The sequence below is a fragment of the Paralichthys olivaceus genome, chromosome 12 (genome assembly GCF_024713975.1).
Source record: "Paralichthys olivaceus isolate ysfri-2021 chromosome 12, ASM2471397v2, whole genome shotgun sequence".
Lineage (NCBI taxonomy): Eukaryota > Metazoa > Chordata > Actinopteri > Pleuronectiformes > Paralichthyidae > Paralichthys > Paralichthys olivaceus.
In genome coordinates, this window is record NC_091104.1 from 15630701 (window position 1) to 15651455 (window position 20755).

Here is a 20755-nt window from a genome sequence, read left to right on the forward strand (position 1 = left end):
CACAAATCAGATGTTTTATGTTTTATTAAAACATATATGAATAGTATAAACGTATTCTACTGAACTTTGTAAAAACAACAATTTACATATCGTCAGTCATCAGTTTATTCATACTGATGAACATCGATTCTGAGCAACTGTGAAGCATAAAATTTTTTTAGCAATGTAAAAGCAGTTCTTGTCAAAGTATTTCATGAATATTAAAGTTTACATTATGTATATACAACAGTAGTTATGGAACACGTCTAATACTGAAGAGAAAGCGAAGGCATTGGCTTATATAGCAGTTACACAGAAGGTCCAAGAGTTAATTGATGAGGATAATTAAAATACACTTTCAGTTAATTAAATATTTATACAGTTCACACAGAAATATATACAGTATTACTGATGAAGGGTTTCAAACTTTTTTTTTTTTTTTTTTTACATAATTTCTGTTTACATTTTTTGTTGTACTTAAAGGCTGTAAATTACGTCGTTGATGAAAGGTTCTTCTTCGCTCATGTAAAATACAGTTCAGACTTGGGGCCCCTGCAATTTAGCCCTGCTTGATGAGGCCTTTCTCCCCGCTAGACAAAACAAACGATAATGGCTGAAATAGAGGCATTAACCTCATACTTAGTAAAAAGCTGTACCAACACAGTCTGTGAGAGGCATCTCCCCTGCAGCACTCTGCCCCCCTGAGTCAGGACGAACACAAACAACTCTTCAGTCGACACCAAAGCATCTGATCACGTCTTCGCTGCAATGTCTGCAAATAAAGTTTTACGTGCAAATATGAAGAGAAGACGCTCAAAATCCAATGATGCTCAACTTGTCAAAGGCTAAGGGCCTATCAGATTTACTGCTATGTCCACGCCAAGCTTGCTACAATAAAAAAAGATTGATTTACAGGCAGAACTTTGGTTGCACTTGCAGCAACTAGTCTTTTAAAGGTTTTTACACTGTTCTGTACAGTTCACTCCAAGACCACAGTCAGCACCAAGACACCAAGACCGGTTGTGTTGCTTCTAAACTACCCTGTGCGCACTTTACAGATAGGTGAGAAAGACATTTCAGATCAGACACCCATAGGGAATCAAACATGTAAACGTTTTACAAAAATAAAGTCTGCCCACCAGTTGTGAGCTCAACATACAGTAGAAATAGCTGGCCTTATAAAAATATAGTGATTTCTCTCAACAGTTTTAGGGACGTTCGCAGGAGTGCTGAGGTTTGAGGAAATGAGGTGGGTGAGGAGGCGTGGTTGGACTTCGGTGTGTCTGTGTGGGGGACGGGCTGATCAAGGATGGTTCAGAGGAAGGGACGTCCCCACAGTGAAGGACTGTCCCCTCAGTGCCGGCTGCAGCGACAGCGAGCTGTCCTTAGTGGATGTTGAGGTTTCTGAAGTAGTCGAATGTTGCCCCCAGGGCCCAGCTCGTCTCCACGTTGTTCACCTTCTTGGCGAGCTAATTAAAAGAGAGAGAAGAAGATCTCCATCAAAATCACAGAGCAACATGTTGAAGTCTTGTGAAACCCTAACACAATATTGTTTGTTGTGCAGTTTGTCACTGATTGTATTTCTTCGACGCCCACATTGACCCAGCATTGTTTTCCTCACCTGCAGCACAGTGTTGTCCTTGAAGCCAAATCCCTCCTTTAGCAGACAAGTGATATATGTCATATCCATGCAGAGGAAGGGGCTGATCACACGGTATTTGGTCATTTTGTTGCACACTGCAAACACAAGAAGCCACAGGTTTCAGACGTGACAATAACACAGGTTTCACAGACATCTGACAAAAAAAGGAGCATTTGTTGCATCATATAATAACAGTCACATTTATTTCTACCCTCTGTGCTACATGATTAAAAAGACATTTCTGTTTTTGTTTTGGCTGAATAAACAGGGAGGTGTGAGGAGAGTGGGTCAGGACAAGGCTGCCGGTGGGCGGTGGTCTTAAACAGGTTGGTACACAGCATATGTGTCAGGCCGCAGGTGGTGTGTGGCTGTCAGGTGCCCTCCTGCCTGGGCCAGACAGACATCTTCAGCTCGCCTGCCAGCCTCAGCCAGACTCGCTCCTCGTGACCATGTGACAGTGTTCTCACAACCCAAACAGCCTTATATAACACATCAACACACTCTGTACTCTGCTCGCTATAAATCTGCTCCTACATGGACATTAAAGTCAAAACCTGAGCCTGATCAGCATGCCAGGTATCTTTTAGACATGTTAAAACATTTTATAGTCATGTTAACATATATTTACCCTGTAATAAAATACATTTGTCTTTTTATCCAACTCCATAACACATTTTAGCAAATAATCGGTTACATTTTATTGTTGTAATAAATTCTTTTTTGGCAGGATAAGCTGTGCCATTTTGGCGCCATTGTACCAAATGTTTTGGGCACAAACAAGCTGTTTAGAGCATAGACTGTTTGGGTGGTTGGATGACTGACTGATATATTTAACTTTTAAGATTGTCGGTTTCATACACAAGAATCGAGAACATAACATGCAACTCTTACCTTCCTTGGCTCTCTTCTTAAAATCCCTCACTTCAATCGCACCACCTCGACTGCCATCTGTGCAGAAAGAAAAACAAACATGCAATTTGAGTGCTGATTTTGTGCAAAGCATGATAATTAGTATGACAGACGGTGGCGCTGGAAGGTGACGCCTTGGTCTGTGCCCACTCACCAATGAGGCCAGACTCCACAGCCCTGTCGAAGTAGTAGGAGAAAGCGTAGAAGACGCTGCTGCCCTTCACCTCATATGGCTGATGCACTATTCCCTTGATGACTTTCATTACTTCATAGTAGCACAGTTTATATCCTGCGTAGCCTGAAAGACAAGATAGAAGATGTGGTTTTACTTTAGAATAATGATCTCAATGAATCGTGGAGGAGACAGTCAGTTTAAGGTGCACTGAAGCAGCAATGGATGGAATGCAACTGGGAGAGGCCGGAGCTTGAGGTCAGCCACGGGTTGTAGCCGGGGGTTCGCCAGATAATATACCAGGGAAGCCCCAGAAGGACGAGTTTCCCACAGCCCCACGAGTATGGTTGGCACTGATGTGCCGGCAAAACCATGTGCTGACAAGAGCGACAGTTAGCACGGCTCTGTTGAGCTGACTATTTTTACCACATAATTGTGAGCGGTCCAGATCAAGCCACTCGTTACACAAAAAAAATAACAACTCAGGGACAAGCCCAGCATCTTTTGGCTACTTGACTGTGGTATGGGAGTGACTGCCTTATTTGTGAACTTAACTGACAGTTTTCTCTTGTTTAAATACAAGGTTGCCTGCAATATAATTGTTCAAGAGGGAAGAAGATGGAGACAGAGAGAGAGAGAGAGGATGACAAAACATGCGTTTGGCGCCAAGGTTACAGAAGCTCCAGCGGGAAAATGTTCTCGTGTGAGAATGTATTGTACTGTACTCTATTGTGTTCCACAGTTGAGAGAGGAATGCATGGATTGCTGGAACCGAGGCTCTGGGAAGGCAATCAAAACCTCAGAGGGCTTTTATCTTACCGTCTGGAATCCCGCTAACTTTGTAGGTACTTCCTCCAAAAGTCACATCTTCTCTGAACTTTTTCGGGAGGCAGGAACTGGTGAAGATTTTCCAGTCTAGACCTGGGAAAACAAAAAAGAAACTGTTCGTCATCTTCTACTGACTATTTTAAAATGGTGCAAACAGAGAGGCAATAAAAGGTACTAGAAACTCTACCATCAGCTCCTAGCGCTCCAAGAGTTGCCAGTCGAGCTGCATACAGTCCATTTCCAAGGTAACTGTGATGGTGACACACAATCATTGTAAGTTTGGGACAGAATGCTAATAAATTATTAATTTTTATGAGCAAACCTATCGAGAATATAGCATCTTCTGTGGGTTGTTTACCTGTGTGTGTAGACCTGATATGTGTTGTTGAACAGGTTGAATCTGGCAATGTAACTGTTTGGTGCGGACTGGATCGTTTTCTGTTAGACAAACAAAATATGCTTAGTTGTGTTTTTTTGGTTTGAACGTTTTTTAAAGAGATGCATCAAATATGTTATTCACCCTTGACTTGGGAAGGAATGTGATTTGTGTAGATCCTCCACCCAAATCCAGGATCCCCACCGTCCTCCTTGTGTTGGAGTACAAGTGACCTGTAGGAAATTAGCACAAAGTTAAACTCATCACTCTGGAAGAAGGAAACTTCCTCATCAGCACAACAAACAGGACACACAGTGTGGTGTTGTGTCTTTATCTCCAATCTTAGTATTTGTTCCTTTGACAACCACCAGTGTCAGGATGATGCATGCTCACATATCGTCTGTGCCAACCAAGAGGTAAAACACCTTATTGGTTTGTCGTGTAAAATACACAGCTGTAAGGAAAAAAAAATGTGTGTTTGTGACCTGTGTGGGGCGAATGATTCAAGCTCATAAACCTCAGACAGGAGACAAGAGTCTTTCACTGCCGGACCTCTGTGTACACTGCAGCCTCAGGTATGAGCCTCCAAACCACTAACACTGCCATAACGAAACACAAGCAATGTCTTACCTGTGAGGAAGTTCACTGTGACCCAGGCAAGGATTCCTGAAACGGCACATGGGTGGGAATTTGTGCATTAGTAAAAACCTGAGAAGTGATCACAGCTTGCACAAAAATAATGGGATGAGTTTTAGTCATATTCTCCTTCATTAGGCTGATGTTAAAAGTTACAGCGTCTGTCCATCAGCGTGTGGGCTCATGGACCAACCCAGATAATTATAATTGCCTCAGATGTCAAGTTATTGCACTCGTAAAATGAGGATAATGAACAGCACATAGTGTGTGATGAAACATAACACAGTGGGGGTGTCTTAATGAGTGATGTGGAGGATCACACTAAATTATTGGGCGTGGGACAACTCACGCCGGCATATTTATTTGTCTCAGTGAGGTGGTAACGGACCTCTTGTAAAAAGAATTACGAGAGGAGAGAACTGTTTGATACTTCTTCTTAAAGCACCTGATCAGACAATATCACCAAAGTCATACTTAAAGAAAAATGTAGAATGCAAACTGGTACGAGGTCATTCAAAGAAAACGTACCTTCATTTGTTCCGTTCATGATGGAAACACTGTTGCTTGGCACAAAGAAAGGAGACTCGTCGAACACCTCTTGTACCTGCGGAAGACAAGTTGTCTCTTTTTACGATGATCTACTACAAAACAACTACACTTAACCACATAGCAAAATACAGCACTATTGTTAGGATGCATTCTATCCAGACTGTGGAAGACAAATTGTCGTTCAGATTGACAGATAGCTCAGCCACAAGCTCGGCTGGAACAGTAGCCTGGATTTAATACTTTAAATGACAAATATGGTTACTCCACACAACCCTATAACAGATGTTTTTTTGCAACATGATAGCCACCAAATGGGCAAAGACTTGCTGCCTTTTTTTGCAGTGTCACTTGTAAGCACTTAGTGGTTTCTCATCCTCGCTCCTTGGCGGGACGGGTGGTGTCTGTGCCAAACTGTCTGAGGGCAGAGGAGGGAAAAATAAAAAAAATGTGCCTCACCTCCTTCAGAAGAGCCTTGGCCTTGTCTTCAGGCAGCATGCGCAGACCCGCCGTGGCCTTCAGCACCACCGGGGTCTTCCTCCACTCCTCCTCCGGGACCGTCTTCTTGGCGATCTTCAGCAGCTGACGGACGGTGTTGCCACCCTGAGGAAAAGATGGCAATCAGGTACAGGCGGCTAGACAAAAATCTCACTATCAAACAAAATATTTCATAACAAAACTAAGACATTTAACATTTAGTGATTAAGTCAGTACAGGAGTGGGCAGTAGTGACAGTATCGTGAGGGGAGTCATTTTCTAATTACACCATGTTTACTTTACAGGAGCCCAACCCCAAGATAGAAAACCTCAGGGGTTTAGTGGTTTACAGACAGCGAACAACTCCCTAATATGATAATTACTAATAAGTGATGGTGCAAACACAGGTACATACCTCCTCAGGTTTGTCCTTATAGGCAGACAGTCCAGGCTTCACAGCATTGTACAGTTCATTGTCCAGAACTGGCAGCTCCACTAAAAAAAGAGAAATCAGGAGATGATCATAAACCAGAGGTCACAGTATAATAATCAGGGATGTGTAACTCGTGTAATTGCAGTTTTTCTTCCTGATATTTAGACTGCAGCACCTACATCAAGTTTTAGAGGTTTGCTTCCTACACAGAGTCAGACACGGGCAAATTAAAGGTCTGTTTAGAAGCTGTAGTACCCTGTGCACTTTGCCAATGTCCTCACACCACACAGTGAATGACCTGGGCAGAGTGGGAGGCAGCAGCATGTGCATGAGCGGAGAGAGGGAGAGACACTCACTCAGACAGGGACAGAGAGAGAGAGGGTGCACTCACCGGGGTCTTTCTGGATGAACTTGTAGATGTGGATCCTGGTGCCTGTGCTCCCGGCGTCGAACATGATCCCGTAGAACACCCGGCTTTGGTTCACGGGGGAGGAGGCTTCGAGCATCGGCTGGTACACCTCGGGTCGGTGGTAGGGCTCGGGCGCGGGGTGCACGACCTCGGGCACCGGGTGGAAAGCCTCCGGTAAAGGCGGGATGACCTCGGGCGCCGGGTGGAAGACCTCGGGGATGTGCGGGTACGTGGGCACGCCGGGCTGCGGGGCTGCGGGCGCCGGGTTGGCCACCTCGGGCAGGAGGTTCTCAGTGTTGGCGGAGTGCTCCCGGTAGCGGTAGAAGTGCGGGACGTAGCGGTGGTGCCGGTAGTAGGTCGCCTCCGCTGCGAGGATCCCGGCCAGGAGCCACGTGGATACAGCGAGGAGCAAGCTCGGCGTGGACATCACGTTTTTTTTTTTTCCTCAGCCGGAGAGAGGAGAAGAAGAAGCAGAGGAGAAAGAGGAGGAGAAGCCTGGGTGGATGCTGGGGTGACAGGCCCTGCACAGAGAGAGGGAGCAGAGGAGATGGAGAGAGGCAGAGTAGATGCGATGCACACTCAGGACTGTCCGGTCATCTGTTTACACTATATAAAGACATAAGGGCCTGGCGTGGGGCCACACCGGGAGCAGCCATCCACCAATCCTGTGTGGGTCCATCCCAGCTCCATCAGCCGAGCCCCCTCCTGGGAGCTGGGCCGGAGCAGCACTACCTGCCCACCAGCACCAGAGGAGGAGGAGGAGGAGGAATAGGAGAAGGAGGAGGAGGAGGAGGAGGATTATTTTGGGTTTTTACCCTCCTCATCTTCACTGTTTTACTCTGGAGCAAAGAAATCACTGCAGGAGAGGAGAGAGATGTTTATGAAGGAGTAGAAATGAATGGTTGACGGTGAAGAAATTCAAAAGAAATGCCCCTAAAATACAGTTTATGGGAGAATTTAAGACTTGTAGTGACTTGACTCCAACTTTCTGACAAGGACACCAATCCGGCTCCTGCTTAAATTAAATTGCTACTGCAGTTTTAAAACAGAAACCCAAATATGTTCTTCACTATAAACTTTTCCCATGTAAATGATGCTATTCAGATATTTTGGGACTTTGCATCAGAGGACATTTCAAAATAAAATCTGACAACGTGACTCATTCTTTATTGCTGGATTGCTTCATCCTACACCACCTCTACTGAATCATGTTCAGTAGCTTGAATGAATCATGCATGTATATATCTATATATAAAAAAAGAGTTCCCCGCCAACCTCCCCTGCATGATCCTGCAATAATCACCACATTAAATGCACTGCAGCAGTTTCACCAACTTTTAAAAAAATGCAAATGTGACCTGCACTCCAGCTGGCATAAAAGAGAAGAATGTTAGCAATCATCTCACTCCCACTCATCCCTGTGTTAACCACAGGCTTTCCAAGGGAAAAATAGTTGGGCAAGCGAGGCACGTTTCACGAGAGAATGCATGAAAAGCATGAGTGGCTGTTTCTCTGGTGGGTGGGTGGCACAGCATCATAAGCTCATGCTGTTGCATATCAGATCATGCTTACTTCAGAGTTATTGGCTGTGACTGATGCAGGATGCAGATGCATGAATCCTCAGAGACCCTGCATGAGCTGAGATTTGTACTGGGCTGTGATATTTGTATCAACAGCAAGATGACGGAGATGTGGAGCAGCAGGCCCTGGTAGTCTGAAGGATCAGTGAGGAACTGACCCTGCCCCAGCCCTGACTCTAACATGTGCTTACACCAGACTGCTTGACCTCGCACAGCGAGCGACCTGAGGCAGAAACCGAGATGTCAGTCAGTCAGCCCGGCCAGAGAGGGTAAGGGGAGGGCAGAGGTCCTACAGATGGGCACGACAGAGTGCAGGAAGTCCACAGAGAGGACAATGTGGGGAGGGTGGGGCTTGGCACCAGCATTCACCCATCATGCCAATCCACTCCCAGGACACTCGACAGTGCAAAGTACTGTTCCAACACTGTAATTTGGACTAAAAATATTGGACTTTCTTTCCTCCTTCCTTTTTTCTAAATACTGTGGCCATTTTTTTCAATCCTGTGGCTCACCAGAATGGTCGTTGGACCCTATCAAAGCGTACATGTGCAGGACCTCTCACTGGCTACAGGTCGTAGACATCTATGGGTTGCATGTTAACAGTGATAACATGACTAATGAAACATGAATAAAATAGCCTATTAGAAATAGTCCTGTTCACAGTGTGGTCAATTTTGAAATTGTTTTCTTGAAGTTAATATTCAGACACTCCCTGTGCTGAACGCAATAATTAAGATGGATAATGTTGAGTGTTTGGACAGCAGCACCTTAGGGCATTTGTTGCATGAGTCATGTTTTAGCTTTAAACTTACACCTACTTAATTATTCCATTTAAATATATTGTGATTGGATCTCCAAGTACAAGCTGATGCAAATGGAGTTTACAAAAAATTTACATTTTTTAAAACTCATTCTATAAAACTACATGTTACCAAATCGTGTTAGGGTGACATTAAAATATGTGCTGCTACTCACGAAATATCATATTTAAACTGTCCCTCTAAAACATGATGCAGCACATTACAAACACAATGTTTGAAACAAGAAGTAGTCGCAATACATGGTTTGGTATTTTGTTTCAAGTTAACTGAAACCGTAAAGCATGAGCAGGGACCCCAGCTTTGTAATCTCCACTGTGCAATATATCATTAATATGCTGCAATGTTGCCCTCAGGAATGCCATGTTTGTGGGTGTCCTGCCCCAAAAAGGCCATTGAAGAGACCTAAACCTTGTCATTACAATTCCAATGATAATGACAGCTTTGAAAAGCTCGGGGTTATTTCAGTTTTCTCTTCTCACTGTCATAGTAATTACCTTTAAATTTAGTCTTCAAACTCTGTTCATGATGCCAGTGTAGAGAGCGCCCCTATACGCTTCAGTTTACAGTAGCTACACCCAACACTTTTCCAATAGCGACTTTTGTGTTTGCGGAATAATGAAATAATCAACGCTGAGTGGACTCTGCTCCCCTGCAGTCAGCTGAACAAGATGACGGGAAGAATTCAGCAGCTTTGTGCTTAAATTACGACCTGTGCTTACTTTACATTGTTCCTGTTGGACGAGCTTCTTCGAAAATGTAAGCCAACTGCATCTACGTTGATCTTAGTGGTTTTCCCATAACTACAGCGAAAAACAAATGCGGGGATGGCAGCGACTAACACGCAGTTCTTTTCAGGACAACATGGACAATGCTGCTGACAGGGGCCAAACATATCTCATGTCATCATGTGGGAGGAGATCATGTGCAAACAGATCCTGTTTGATAGAGCCCAGCATGAGAAGGCTGTAATTACAAGACAAGAGACAAATACAGCCAATCTGTGTCAGTCCAGGGGTTGTCGAGCAGAACAGATCTGTATGTTATGAGTGGAGGATTGATTAAAACGCAAAACTGAAACCAAGCCTTTAAAAAAGCACAAGGTGACGAATAAATGCTAATAGTAATAATTGCTACTGTATGCACCCTCGATACATTGACTTGTGTTCACTTATCTGTTTCTTACTAAATAGTTGCTTAATTCTTTATATTTGCTTTGTAAATCTTTATAACAGGCACGATTTCATGTGCTTGCACAATAGAACATTTCTTGAAACTTGAATCCTAACAAAAAGGGTGTCTATTAAAACACTTGCATTATGCTGGTGGCAGGTTTCCGGGGCATGTTTTCTAAATTATGGTTGTAAACATTTTTGGTTCTCTAGTTTTTCGAATATAAGGATTTTCTGCTTGTCCGTGTTTCAAATCCTTGTAATTGACTTAAAAAATTTGGTGTTTTGTGGATTTTTGGTCGGACCACATCTCGCGCCTTGTTATATTTTATATACAGAATGCACCCTGTCCTCTCTCAATCTCGGCCCCTGTGTTTGACAAAACCCAAACCTCTAACAAGCTCGAGGTTGCCAATTGCGCGTATGCCCTCCTGTGTCTCTGGGCAACTTTTATTTCACCCACACCCTTTCAAATCCAGAAATGGCCTGGGGTTGATGCATTTAAATATCATAGGCCCATGTAAACATTTTAAATGAGATCACCAAAAATTCTTTACTCACACAGACCCGAGCCTGATACGCTGGTTGTTAGGTTGCATAACTATAACATATAGAATTGGCAGGGGGGTGTTGGTGTGGCTGCACATGTGAAGTCATGTTTATGTGTTACTATTTAAAATGCTGTCTAATCTCGTAATAACTCTGTGGTACAGACCACCCTCAGCTGCCTGCAGGGTAAATACATTGACAGAATTACATGCTCAGTACAGTGACTCAGAAAAATAATGGTTCTCTGAGACTTAAGCTGACAAATGATTAAAAAAAAAATATATATATATATATATATACATATATATATTTTATAACAAATTGTAATTTCTATCTCTATGGGGACTTAGATCTTTTAACAAGCTTTTGACAGATTGAAAGATGCACTGTTGAATTTGAAATTGCTCCCAAATATAATGGACAATGGTTTGAATATGGATTTGAATGGATTGGATGAAAAACTTGTGTTATAATTTCATACTGACACACTTGTCAGAAAGTTTTGACATAATAATCATATTTTTAAGAAAGAATTGCAGTTTTTCTTAGATATGCTCAGGAAATTTGAGGCCATCTTCACGTGTGTCCTGGGTCTCTTGTCTTCAGGAGCCTTTCAAGGGACTTTGAGGGGCCCAGGCAATAGGAACCTTGGGGGCCCTTCGTCAAATTAGTCCTTGCTATGGACTAACGTGATCAACGATTCTCAGGGGCCCCCTCTGAGATCAGGGCTCGAGGCAATTTCCTGCTTTGCCTACCCAGTTGTAACAACCCTGCCTCCACTCTAGTCGTATACATCCAGTTTATCAGCAGTGATAAAATAATTAAACATAAATATCAATAATCTGCCATAAATTAAATTCAACCACTGAACCATAAGGTTTCTTTTCATTTTTATTGTTGTTTGATTATTTGATCCTATTGTGAAGCGGCTTTGTTCAGAAAATTCTATAGAAAATCAAGCTTATTATTATTGTTACATTATTTTGATTATATTGAATTAATAATAATGGCAATAATAATAAAAATAGACGGACACATAACAAACACACTTGTACACAGATAAAGTTGTATGAATTATACAACAGGTTACCAAAGTTCCTGTGGCAGTGAAATGTGACCTTGTCATCGGCTCCGTCGTCTCCATAGCAACAGCACCACACAAACACTGGGAGCAGGATACAGGAGCTCACTGTTCTTCGTTGGCCAAACTTACCTGATAATTTAGCCGGTAAAAGCAGAAGAAATGCCGAAGAAGAAAGTTTCCAGAGTAAAAAAGGCAAAAGCAGGGTGAGTAAATATATTTATAATGGTGCACTGATGTTAAAACAGAAACTAAACTGATTTACTTTTGTCCCAGCAAGGGGAAGAAAGATGGCAAACAGGAGGTGAAGGCTGACAGGGAGTCTGAGATAGAGAAAGCTAAAACCAATGCCAACCTGTGGGAGCTGAGGTTAAAGGTCACAGACCAGTCGCTCAGGCAGTATCAAGAAGCCTGTGGCAAACTGGCACGCACCAACCAGGAGCTCACCAGCCAGCTGTACCGCGTGGAGAAGGACAGCATCGATATCAGTGGCTGTCTGCAGAGACAGGATGCTGCTAAAGAGGAGACGGTAGGACAGTTACATATAAACAAGCAATTTCGACTTCTATGACTTATTCCAATATCTGTTTTAAACAATAGATCAAGTTATTGTACCTTTCTGTGATCCTTAAGATGTTTGCTAACCACACCAGAAGAAGGATGGAGATACTCAGAGGAGAGATGACACAGCTTCATTTCTTTTGAAAAAGAGAATTCTGCCTGAATAGCATAATCTTGGACAAGTCACTTTGTAATCTGGGACACTTAAAAAAGCCAAAATCACTTTGCTCTGTGCTCACATTATGAAAATAACATGTAAAACTAATTTATTTCATAAAGAACCCTAGTCTAAATAGTATGAATATATTATATCATAAATATATATATATATAAATATATATTTATATATATATAAATATAAACCTTAATCCAGGTTTGTAGAAAAGAAAAGAAAATAAAAAATTTGATCATACATTTGTTGAATTTACATTATAAAAAATTGGGGAGGACTTAAAAAAACCTTTGTTATATGAATTTTGAAAATGAGCTGATTTTAAAAGTTTCAATTGACTCATAAGTGATGACGCCAGCAACTATTGCACCAAACCTTTTGCAGACTTTTAGAGTTATTGCTCCAACTTGAGATGGCGTTCAAATGAATTTTCCTAATCAGAAACCCATTTTTCTGATTATTCCGACACCACATAAATGCACAATTAATTAGTTAATTAGTAAAGGTGTAACTGTGACAGTGAGTGATGGGCTCAGACGTTCAAAATGTGTTTTTATTCTCTTTTGTCTCTGCAGATCAGTTTGCTGCAGAAAAGCCTCAAAAGTCAAGAGGCCCATGCACGTGAGGAGCAAAACAAACTGGTGAGTTCATTTTAAAACACAGCCACAAGAGAAGAAATTCACCCCAAGTTTCATTTTGGTCCCAAAAAACATGCCCCATCCAGCGCATTCATAGCGATTATTAATAGATCATATTATTGCCGTGATTTAAAACCTGCAGCACGTGAAAAATGTGCTGCGCTGTGTTTTAACAGCTGTCCTGTGTGTAATTATGTTCATATCTTATTATGTAAGAAAACAACAACCAAACAAAGTGACCATAACACAGAAAAAACAAGCCCTCACATGCCCTGCTACACGGTCAAACGTTATTTTGATCCATGTCAGAGCCCACAAAAAAACAGCATAATTGAAAAGCGCTTGGTTGAAAGGCAGTCACCCTGCTGGTCTTGATGTGTTAACCATAACTACCTCACATGACGCACACACCCTGACTCTGATACACCACTTGACATTACACCAGAGACACTTATTTTGACTCTTTCTATCCTCGCTGACCACCATATCAAGCTATCACACTGACACGACACAATTCAAGTGGCTTTACGCGACAAAAAAGATACAAAAAAACCATTTTCTTTGCTCGCAGCTGTTTTCAATCCTGCAGCTCTTACTTCATGCTGGTAAAATAAGAGTCCCAACGAGTGTCTGATGAAGAAATAAGAGGCCTGGGCTGGACCAACTTGAAACATCCCTATTTTAGACATGTATGGAACTGTCACATGTGTCCTCTTGAGGGGGAAAACACAAACTGTCCTGTGGTCAACTTCAGAGACGTGAGTTCAAGACATGACGAGCTGTTGGCGGCCGTTCTCTCATTGTGAGGTGATAAAATCATCTTGAAAGTGGTCTTTAGCTAATGGAAATCACTCCATCAGAGGCACTCAGGGAACGTGGAGGCGTCTGTCTAAGGAGAGACATGATGAAGCTCTGAGGATATTTAGTCACCCAACTAATTATTATTCTATCAAGACTTTTCCAAATGCAGTTACCGTGTAGCAAGAGGACAAGGAGGACGTTGTTGCTTTCAAATGGTGGACGTTTTTTAAGGTCACGATTTGACAGGTCACAGAGAATGATGTAAACCAGTTTGTGTAAATACTGCAGCCTGTTGCATCAATGTCGATGAACTTATCTGAAGAATAACGATTAGGCCTACGGTTATAATCAGATGGTTGATAACCTCTCATTTAGTAGTCATGTTCGTGTCTGTGGGTGAGTGTTTTGCTGACTCTCTCCTGATTTTGGTTACTTTGTCACATTTCAGCTCAGACTGGCTTCTCCACAGTAGCATCTTGAGGCATTTAGCCTCACTGATCTGTACTTAAGCTGTTTTAAAAAAGGATTATGGCCAGTGTGAACTTTTGACCCAATGTCTTCTTCCCTGTAACTGATACAAACTGAATTTATGAGCAATGAAGCAGCAGCTGTTTGTTGGTTTGTTTCGGAACCAATTTCCGCCAAATGTGGTTGCGGGACGGGCCGTGGGTCTCGGAGGAAGCAAACATGGAGCCAACCGGCTAATGTCTGATAATGAATTAGCCTCTGGGGGCAATCGCCAATATTTTGGGGCTTCTGGTGTAGCATTTGAATGCAGATAAATTTAAAAGCTGATTAAGTCCACATGGACAGTTTCCTTGTGGGCAACTGAAGCCTGTTTAATCTGTTTATATTAGTCAAGACGGCATTAAAGTTTGGTGTGGATGCAGATTGAGCGTTTTTTTCATTTCACTTTCTTTGTCTTTAAATTGTTCCACAACTGTTGTTTATTATTGTTAAACTTTAGCCTTTCTAGTTGCCCTGTATTGTCTGGCTATATAAAACTGGGTAAAGTTTATTTCTTTACAGCAGATACACATACTTAAGAGTAACATATATGTTACATTGGTTTTCATGTCCACTGCTTAAGTTTTATGACAAATAAATCATTTTCCGACAACTTTTTTCTTCTCTTATATTTCTATTATAAGAACTGGACAATCGTGTGTATGCGCACTACTGTATATGCAGTACATTATTATAGCTACAGTCTGCATTTAATGTGTTTGAATGTTTTTCATTTTGTGTATCTAATTATAAGGTTGGTTTCAACAGGCTGAAGATTACATACTTCAACTCAGCGAGATGAAGGATCTGTTCAGAAAGAGGTCCAGTGACTTTAACATGATCCAGGATGGAATGAGGAAGATTAAGGAGTTTCAGACAAAGAAGGCCCAGATGGAGCAGGAGCTGTGTGATGTGAGGAAAATCCTGACCAAGACAAAATGAGAGAGGGTGTCAGGTACTTGTGTTAAAATGCTACCTGTATCCATGACCTTTTTTATCTTGTAGATCAGAGCGAGCATGGATAGTGCTGACAAAGGGCACCGGGAAGACCTAAACAAAATGGAATGCAGATTCTTCAAAGAAAAGGTACGTTCAAGAGGAGAAGAGAGATCTAAAATTATCCCACTTGAAGATAATAACATATGATGATGAAGTTTATTATTATAGCACATTTCATATGACTAGCATAGACTCAATCTGCTTCAAGATCAAAAGCAAAGATACACAATAAATACATGACATGGCTTAAGATATGAGATGAAAATATATTAGATAAGAGGAAATTACATATATAGAAATATAAATAAGTTTAAAGTTGAGAATAAAATAAAAATAAGTGAAACAGAATGACAAAAAGTAAGACAAGGGACATAAAATTAAGATGGAGAGTCATAAAAACTAAATATATAGTTTTAAAAAATTAAAGTGAGAATAATATTGATTCAGCAGTAAATATAATAGATTGCTGCTCTTCAGTGACACACTAATCAAAGGCTTGTGGTTTTAGTTTGCTTTTAAAAGAAGATACTGTAGCAGGCCCTAGGTTAAGTGGTTAAGAAACCAGAGAGTGGGTCCATAATAGCTGCTGTGGTGAAATGATGATGAAATAATGTTCAGGTGAAACAGTGCAGCAATTTTTCTGAATTTCCCCGAAGGCTCGTCTGGAGAGAGAAGCCGAGGAAGCGATAGCCGTAGCGGCGGACCGGGCCCACAGTGAAGCCATTGTGTGAGTGTTTTCCTACTGTTCCCGTCACAATCTAATTTTATTCTTTCAACTGCACTTTCATGTGCTCGGAAGAAATAATTTACTCCCATGATTGTTTATTTATTTAAAAATATATATATAACTAGAGCTAATGTTATTTTCCCGACCGCACCAGCTCGTCATGTTCACGATAGTGTACATCACCAAAGCCAACGATCACATCCGAGGCCGCCCCTCAGCGTCCTGGAGGGAGGAGAGTGCTCAGCGTTTGTGGAGGAGCAGAGTTTATTACTTTTGAGGCCATGGGATGTATATTTCGCCTCTGCAGTGTTTAGTTATTTTTTTTTACAACTCATATAACATCAACATTGTTACTGGTGTGGTCCTGTCGCTTTGGTCTTAGTGTCAGTCATTGATTTAACTCTAAAGGTGCTATTTGTAGGTTTTTACCATTGCTGCATGGCCAACGTTAGCATGAACAGCTCCAGCAGAAACCTTTACGAGTTCAGGATAATTTCTTTACTGGCCAAGAGCTGTCAACAGCGGTAGAAAACAACATCCAGTGTTAGCTATTGTTTTACTCCTGCTGCCTATACTTTGGAGTCTGGTCACCATCCTCAACACCAGACTGCAGATTTTTGGAGACAGATCTTTAAGTGTGGTGGCCCCCCGCCCTCTGGAATCCTCTGCCGATAGAGGGTTGCAATGCAACATCCCCTGGGACATATCAAAAACTATTCACAACTCACCTGTTTAAAAATGCATATGATACAATCTGTCCTTGTCTCAGTCTCTGTCACCTTAAATCTGACCCTCTGCCTCAAATATATAAAGTTTTCTTGGGTCCCTTGAGATGTGCTATAAAAAATTGAAGTTACTACTATTATTATTCTTATTATTCTTATTACTGAAGTTAGCATTCTTACCAACTATAGCCACAGCCATGATGGCCCATCTCATCACTTCCTAAGTCACAAGTGTCGCATCTGCCCTGAGTTTGGCTCAGAAGGTGTATTATAACCTTTTGTGTTGTAAATACAACGATAACTTAACAAGTGACCACCACCTGCAACCATCTAGAAGCTAGAAGGAAGAAAACATGCATAGAGCACCTTTAAACTGTGTGCAACATGCTGGGAGCTCAAGGTCTTCACATTACCTGGGATGGGTATCGTTACTATGACGATTTACTGATTCTGCTTAATCCGGTTCTGTAATAATGAAGGAGAAGTAAACATTCGTGGGGCAGTTTGTAATTCACCAGGACCATTTGAAATCTGATCAGAGCCATTGTAATGTGTAACTAAAAGCAGCGTCCCTGTCTAGTCGACCTGTATCACTGTGTGCAGGTGAGTGAGAGAGCAGGCCCTCCAATCCAAGCTTATTGATTCAGTGGTCTTTAATAATTTAGTACCACTCAAGGTATTAGTGTCCATCCATATTTACTAATTACCAGTCTGGAAATATTTACCTTTCCCAAGGTGTTAGCAGGATTACGCAGAAACCATTCAAGAGATTTATACAAAACCTTGTTAAAGGATGAAGTGAAGGCCAAAGAAAAATCCATTCAATTTATGTGCAGATCCAAATCAGGGATCAATCCAGGATTATTATTTTTTTCTTTCCACTTTCTTTGACATTGTGAGACATTTTGGTTGATTTCTCTGAGAATAATTCATCTTGATGAAAAAGAACAGTCAAGTTTAGGGGACTGATACTAATCAGTGTGTGCAATTGTTCAAGATCCAAATAATGGCGGAGGTACAGGGAGGTGTGAGTGCCCTTCTGGTTTGTAATACATTTGTTTTATTTGACTTGGGAAATTCTCTGCATGTTGACACAAACGCAAGCTGTGTCACGTAAAATGTTAAGATCCATAATGATGTGTCATCACTTGTGGACCAACTCTAATTTGTTTTTGCTGTAAACTGTTCAGGCAGTTGGACGATGCATCACGCTCTGTGTTCAAGGAGAATGTGCGACTCAACGAAGCTCTGAAATATCACATAAAGGAGGCGCAGGACCTGCAGAAACTCACAGACTCACTGGGAAAGCAAAATGCCTCGCTGGCCCTGGACAAGGTTTGTATTTCAGGCATCAGACAGCTAACAGCGAAGCTACTATTAGGGGCCTACAGTCCTTGGACAGGGACCAGTCATGTCGGAGTCATTTTCAATCATTTCAGTTATGGAACACTTGTCAGATCTGTCCAGAATATATTTCAGGTGGTTTTTTCCCTTGTGTTGTTTACTTGTGCCGACCTTGTGTATTTTGCTTGTGGTCCCACTCCTATCCTCCCCCCTCAACCTCCCGACTACTACCCAGCCTCTCGGTGGTCAGTGGTTGTGGCCAGTTTCCACTGGCGTACGGGTTCAAATTCAGTGGCTTCTCCTTTGCAGGTTTCTGGCACTGATTCTTTTAAGACAAATAAATATTGGGCACATTAATCTCACCTCTAATGATGACAGTAAATCAAGGCAGTAAATCCACCTTGTTGAAGCTTTGGCCGCTCACTCAGCAGCACAGGCTAGTACAGCAAATCATTATCTGTTCTACGTCTTTACTGGCATGAAAATGAAAGGACTTCCCAAGGTGTCATCAGTCTCACTAACATGCTCTTGTCTCTTCTCACCAAGAAAACCTGCGAGTTGATGGTAAAGAAGAATGCAGCTCAGATGGCAGCCCAGAAAGATGAGCTATCTAAACTAAGGGCCAAGGTCATGTCCCTAGAGAAAGCTCTGGGCCCAAAGGGCAGGGAACTCCAGCGAGAGGAAAAGGAGGAGAAGATGCTGGTCAGAAACCAGGTCGAGCTGGAGAAGCTCCAGAAGGTGCTCTGCGTGCGAGAGAGAGAACTGGGGCACATCAAGCGGCTGGCGAGCACTATTGTGGAGCAGCGTACGGAGCTGGAGCAGTTCTTCCACGAGTCACTGGCTCAGGTGAAGCAGGAGATCACCGCCAGCAGGCTGCAGTACAAAAAGGAGGCTGTCCAGGCTTATCGCTGGAGGCTGAGAGAAGCCACAGCAGGAAAGCTAAAGTTCCCACCCATCCGCACCTTCCGTAAAAGCCCTCACAGTACCAACTCTGTCTATTCAGACATGGAGGCAGCCGCGACGTGGTGGGTCCCCCTTACCATCATTTCCACGACTTGTGCTTCTGTGTATGTCTTTGTGATATTTTTAATTCCTCATGTTTATTATAAGCAAGACACCTGCAGCACATTCAGAGGTCATCTCCCTTCAGCACTCTTCATACAGTTTATAAATGTAAACACATATGGGGGAATATTAATTTTGATTTCATCTTCCTGTTATTTTTAGGACACATCAACCAGGCAGCAAAGTTGAAATCTCAGACCTCACTTGGGAGCAGAGGGAACAAGTGCTCAGGCTCCTCTTTGCTAAAATGAATGGGCAGAGGGAAAGGTAATAAAACTCCTTAGTAATTGTTGGTTTGATTTAGAAAGGCTTGATGGCTGCTCGTTCATCACTCACTGTGTATTCATCCTAGGTAATAACGTTCAAATCAATTTATAATCCTTCTGCTCCTGCATCAATTAATTCTGAAGAACAAAGTGCAGCAGTTCAGGCTGAACTCGTGGTGACTCCTCCCTCTATTTAATGTGTTAAACAGCCATTTTCTCTGCAGAGAGAGGATACCATAAAACATCAGTTAGGTTTTTCGACCAATTTTCTTTTCCATCCAGCTGCTTAAAAAGAATGAAGAAAGAGTCTGGGCACAATAGTAAAAATAGGCCCAGCCGCAGAGTCGTGTGCTTGGAAACAAACATCTGGTCACGTCGATTTGCTTTGAGCCTACTGGCCCCTCTTCACGTGCACCAGCAGTTTATTTTGTTCTTTGAACACTTGTGGGCAGAGAGCAGCTGGTAACATGATTTTCAGAGGAGTGTGCAGGGGATCTGGATGTATGGGATCACAGCAGGCAAGAGGAGATATATATTCATGTTAACAGTGGTCTGGCACCTAGTCCAGCAGAATAACACAGAACATTTGGCAGCGCAAGAGCGTCAGTCAGCAGCATCCAAGTCCATGTGCCTTGTGCTGACCCTGACTAACCCCCTTTCCAAAACATGCTGCAGGCCTCAGTGAACACACACCAGAGTGCTAAAACATGGCTTTTCTCTATGAGAATGTGTATTTAACTGCAGCTCTGCATTTTTCTGATAGGAAAGTCAGCCAACATCTGGCTTTGTCTGCCTCCGCTGAGAAGAAGAGCCTCGTGGACAGCGATGCTGCCGGGTAAGACACTAAAGGAATGTGTGCAGTGATAAAAGTCGTACCTCATCCTTGCAATTACGAAGCCTGCACAGATTTCTTGGTCCCACGTTCCATGTTTAGCTGAAAAAGCATTGGCTGTGAGAACATTGGTGCCTACATGTGATTTATCAAGACGGCCGCGTTTTAGCGTCGCTTAATGATGACTGTCTTCCAGAATTAGAGAGGAGCTCTCCCCGGCAACCTTCATCACCCAGGCGCCTGAGTCCGCTCTACCCTCGAACCCTAACAGCCTGCCGAATATACACACCACATGACCTCCGTGTGGCCTCTACATTGCACATCACACTCTGGATTGTTTGCCTCTTGCTCTGTGCGCTTCCCACAAGAGTGTCATCATGTGTTTTTGTTTGTGTTCATTATAAATATCTTTCCATGCGTGTATATATGGTGTGAGTTGCCTCTTTGAATTCTGTTATAACATGTTTAAAAAAGAAAATATCACAAGTCGAAACCTAAGAAGGTTTACTCT

At 42.4% G+C, this 20755-nt stretch overlaps 2 protein-coding genes across 2 annotated transcripts; one reads left to right on the plus strand and one right to left on the minus strand.

The window, feature by feature from the left end:
• Window positions 1–9: 9 nt before the first annotated feature.
• On the minus strand, window positions 10–7117 carry entpd5a (ectonucleoside triphosphate diphosphohydrolase 5a). Its single transcript, XM_020110110.2, has 13 exons — window positions 6390–7117; window positions 5981–6060; window positions 5548–5691; window positions 5071–5146; window positions 4537–4572; window positions 4051–4139; window positions 3889–3968; window positions 3718–3779; window positions 3522–3623; window positions 2685–2828; window positions 2513–2569; window positions 1601–1716; window positions 10–1448 (listed from the first exon to the last, which is right to left on the minus strand). The coding sequence occupies exons 1-13, from the start codon at window positions 6832–6834 to the stop codon at window positions 1365–1367; spliced, it is 1515 nt and encodes a 504-aa protein (XP_019965669.1). The 5' UTR covers window positions 6835–7117; the 3' UTR covers window positions 10–1364.
• Window positions 7118–11668: 4551 nt separating this feature from the next.
• Window positions 11669–20708, plus strand: LOC109645158 (basal body-orientation factor 1). Its single transcript, XM_069535319.1, has 11 exons — window positions 11669–11813; window positions 11884–12136; window positions 12916–12981; window positions 15055–15198; window positions 15292–15372; window positions 15942–16012; window positions 17928–18072; window positions 18628–19106; window positions 19309–19413; window positions 20176–20247; window positions 20441–20708. The coding sequence occupies exons 1-11, from the start codon at window positions 11770–11772 to the stop codon at window positions 20538–20540; spliced, it is 1560 nt and encodes a 519-aa protein (XP_069391420.1). The 5' UTR covers window positions 11669–11769; the 3' UTR covers window positions 20541–20708.
• The last annotated feature ends 47 nt before the right edge of the window (window positions 20709–20755 follow it).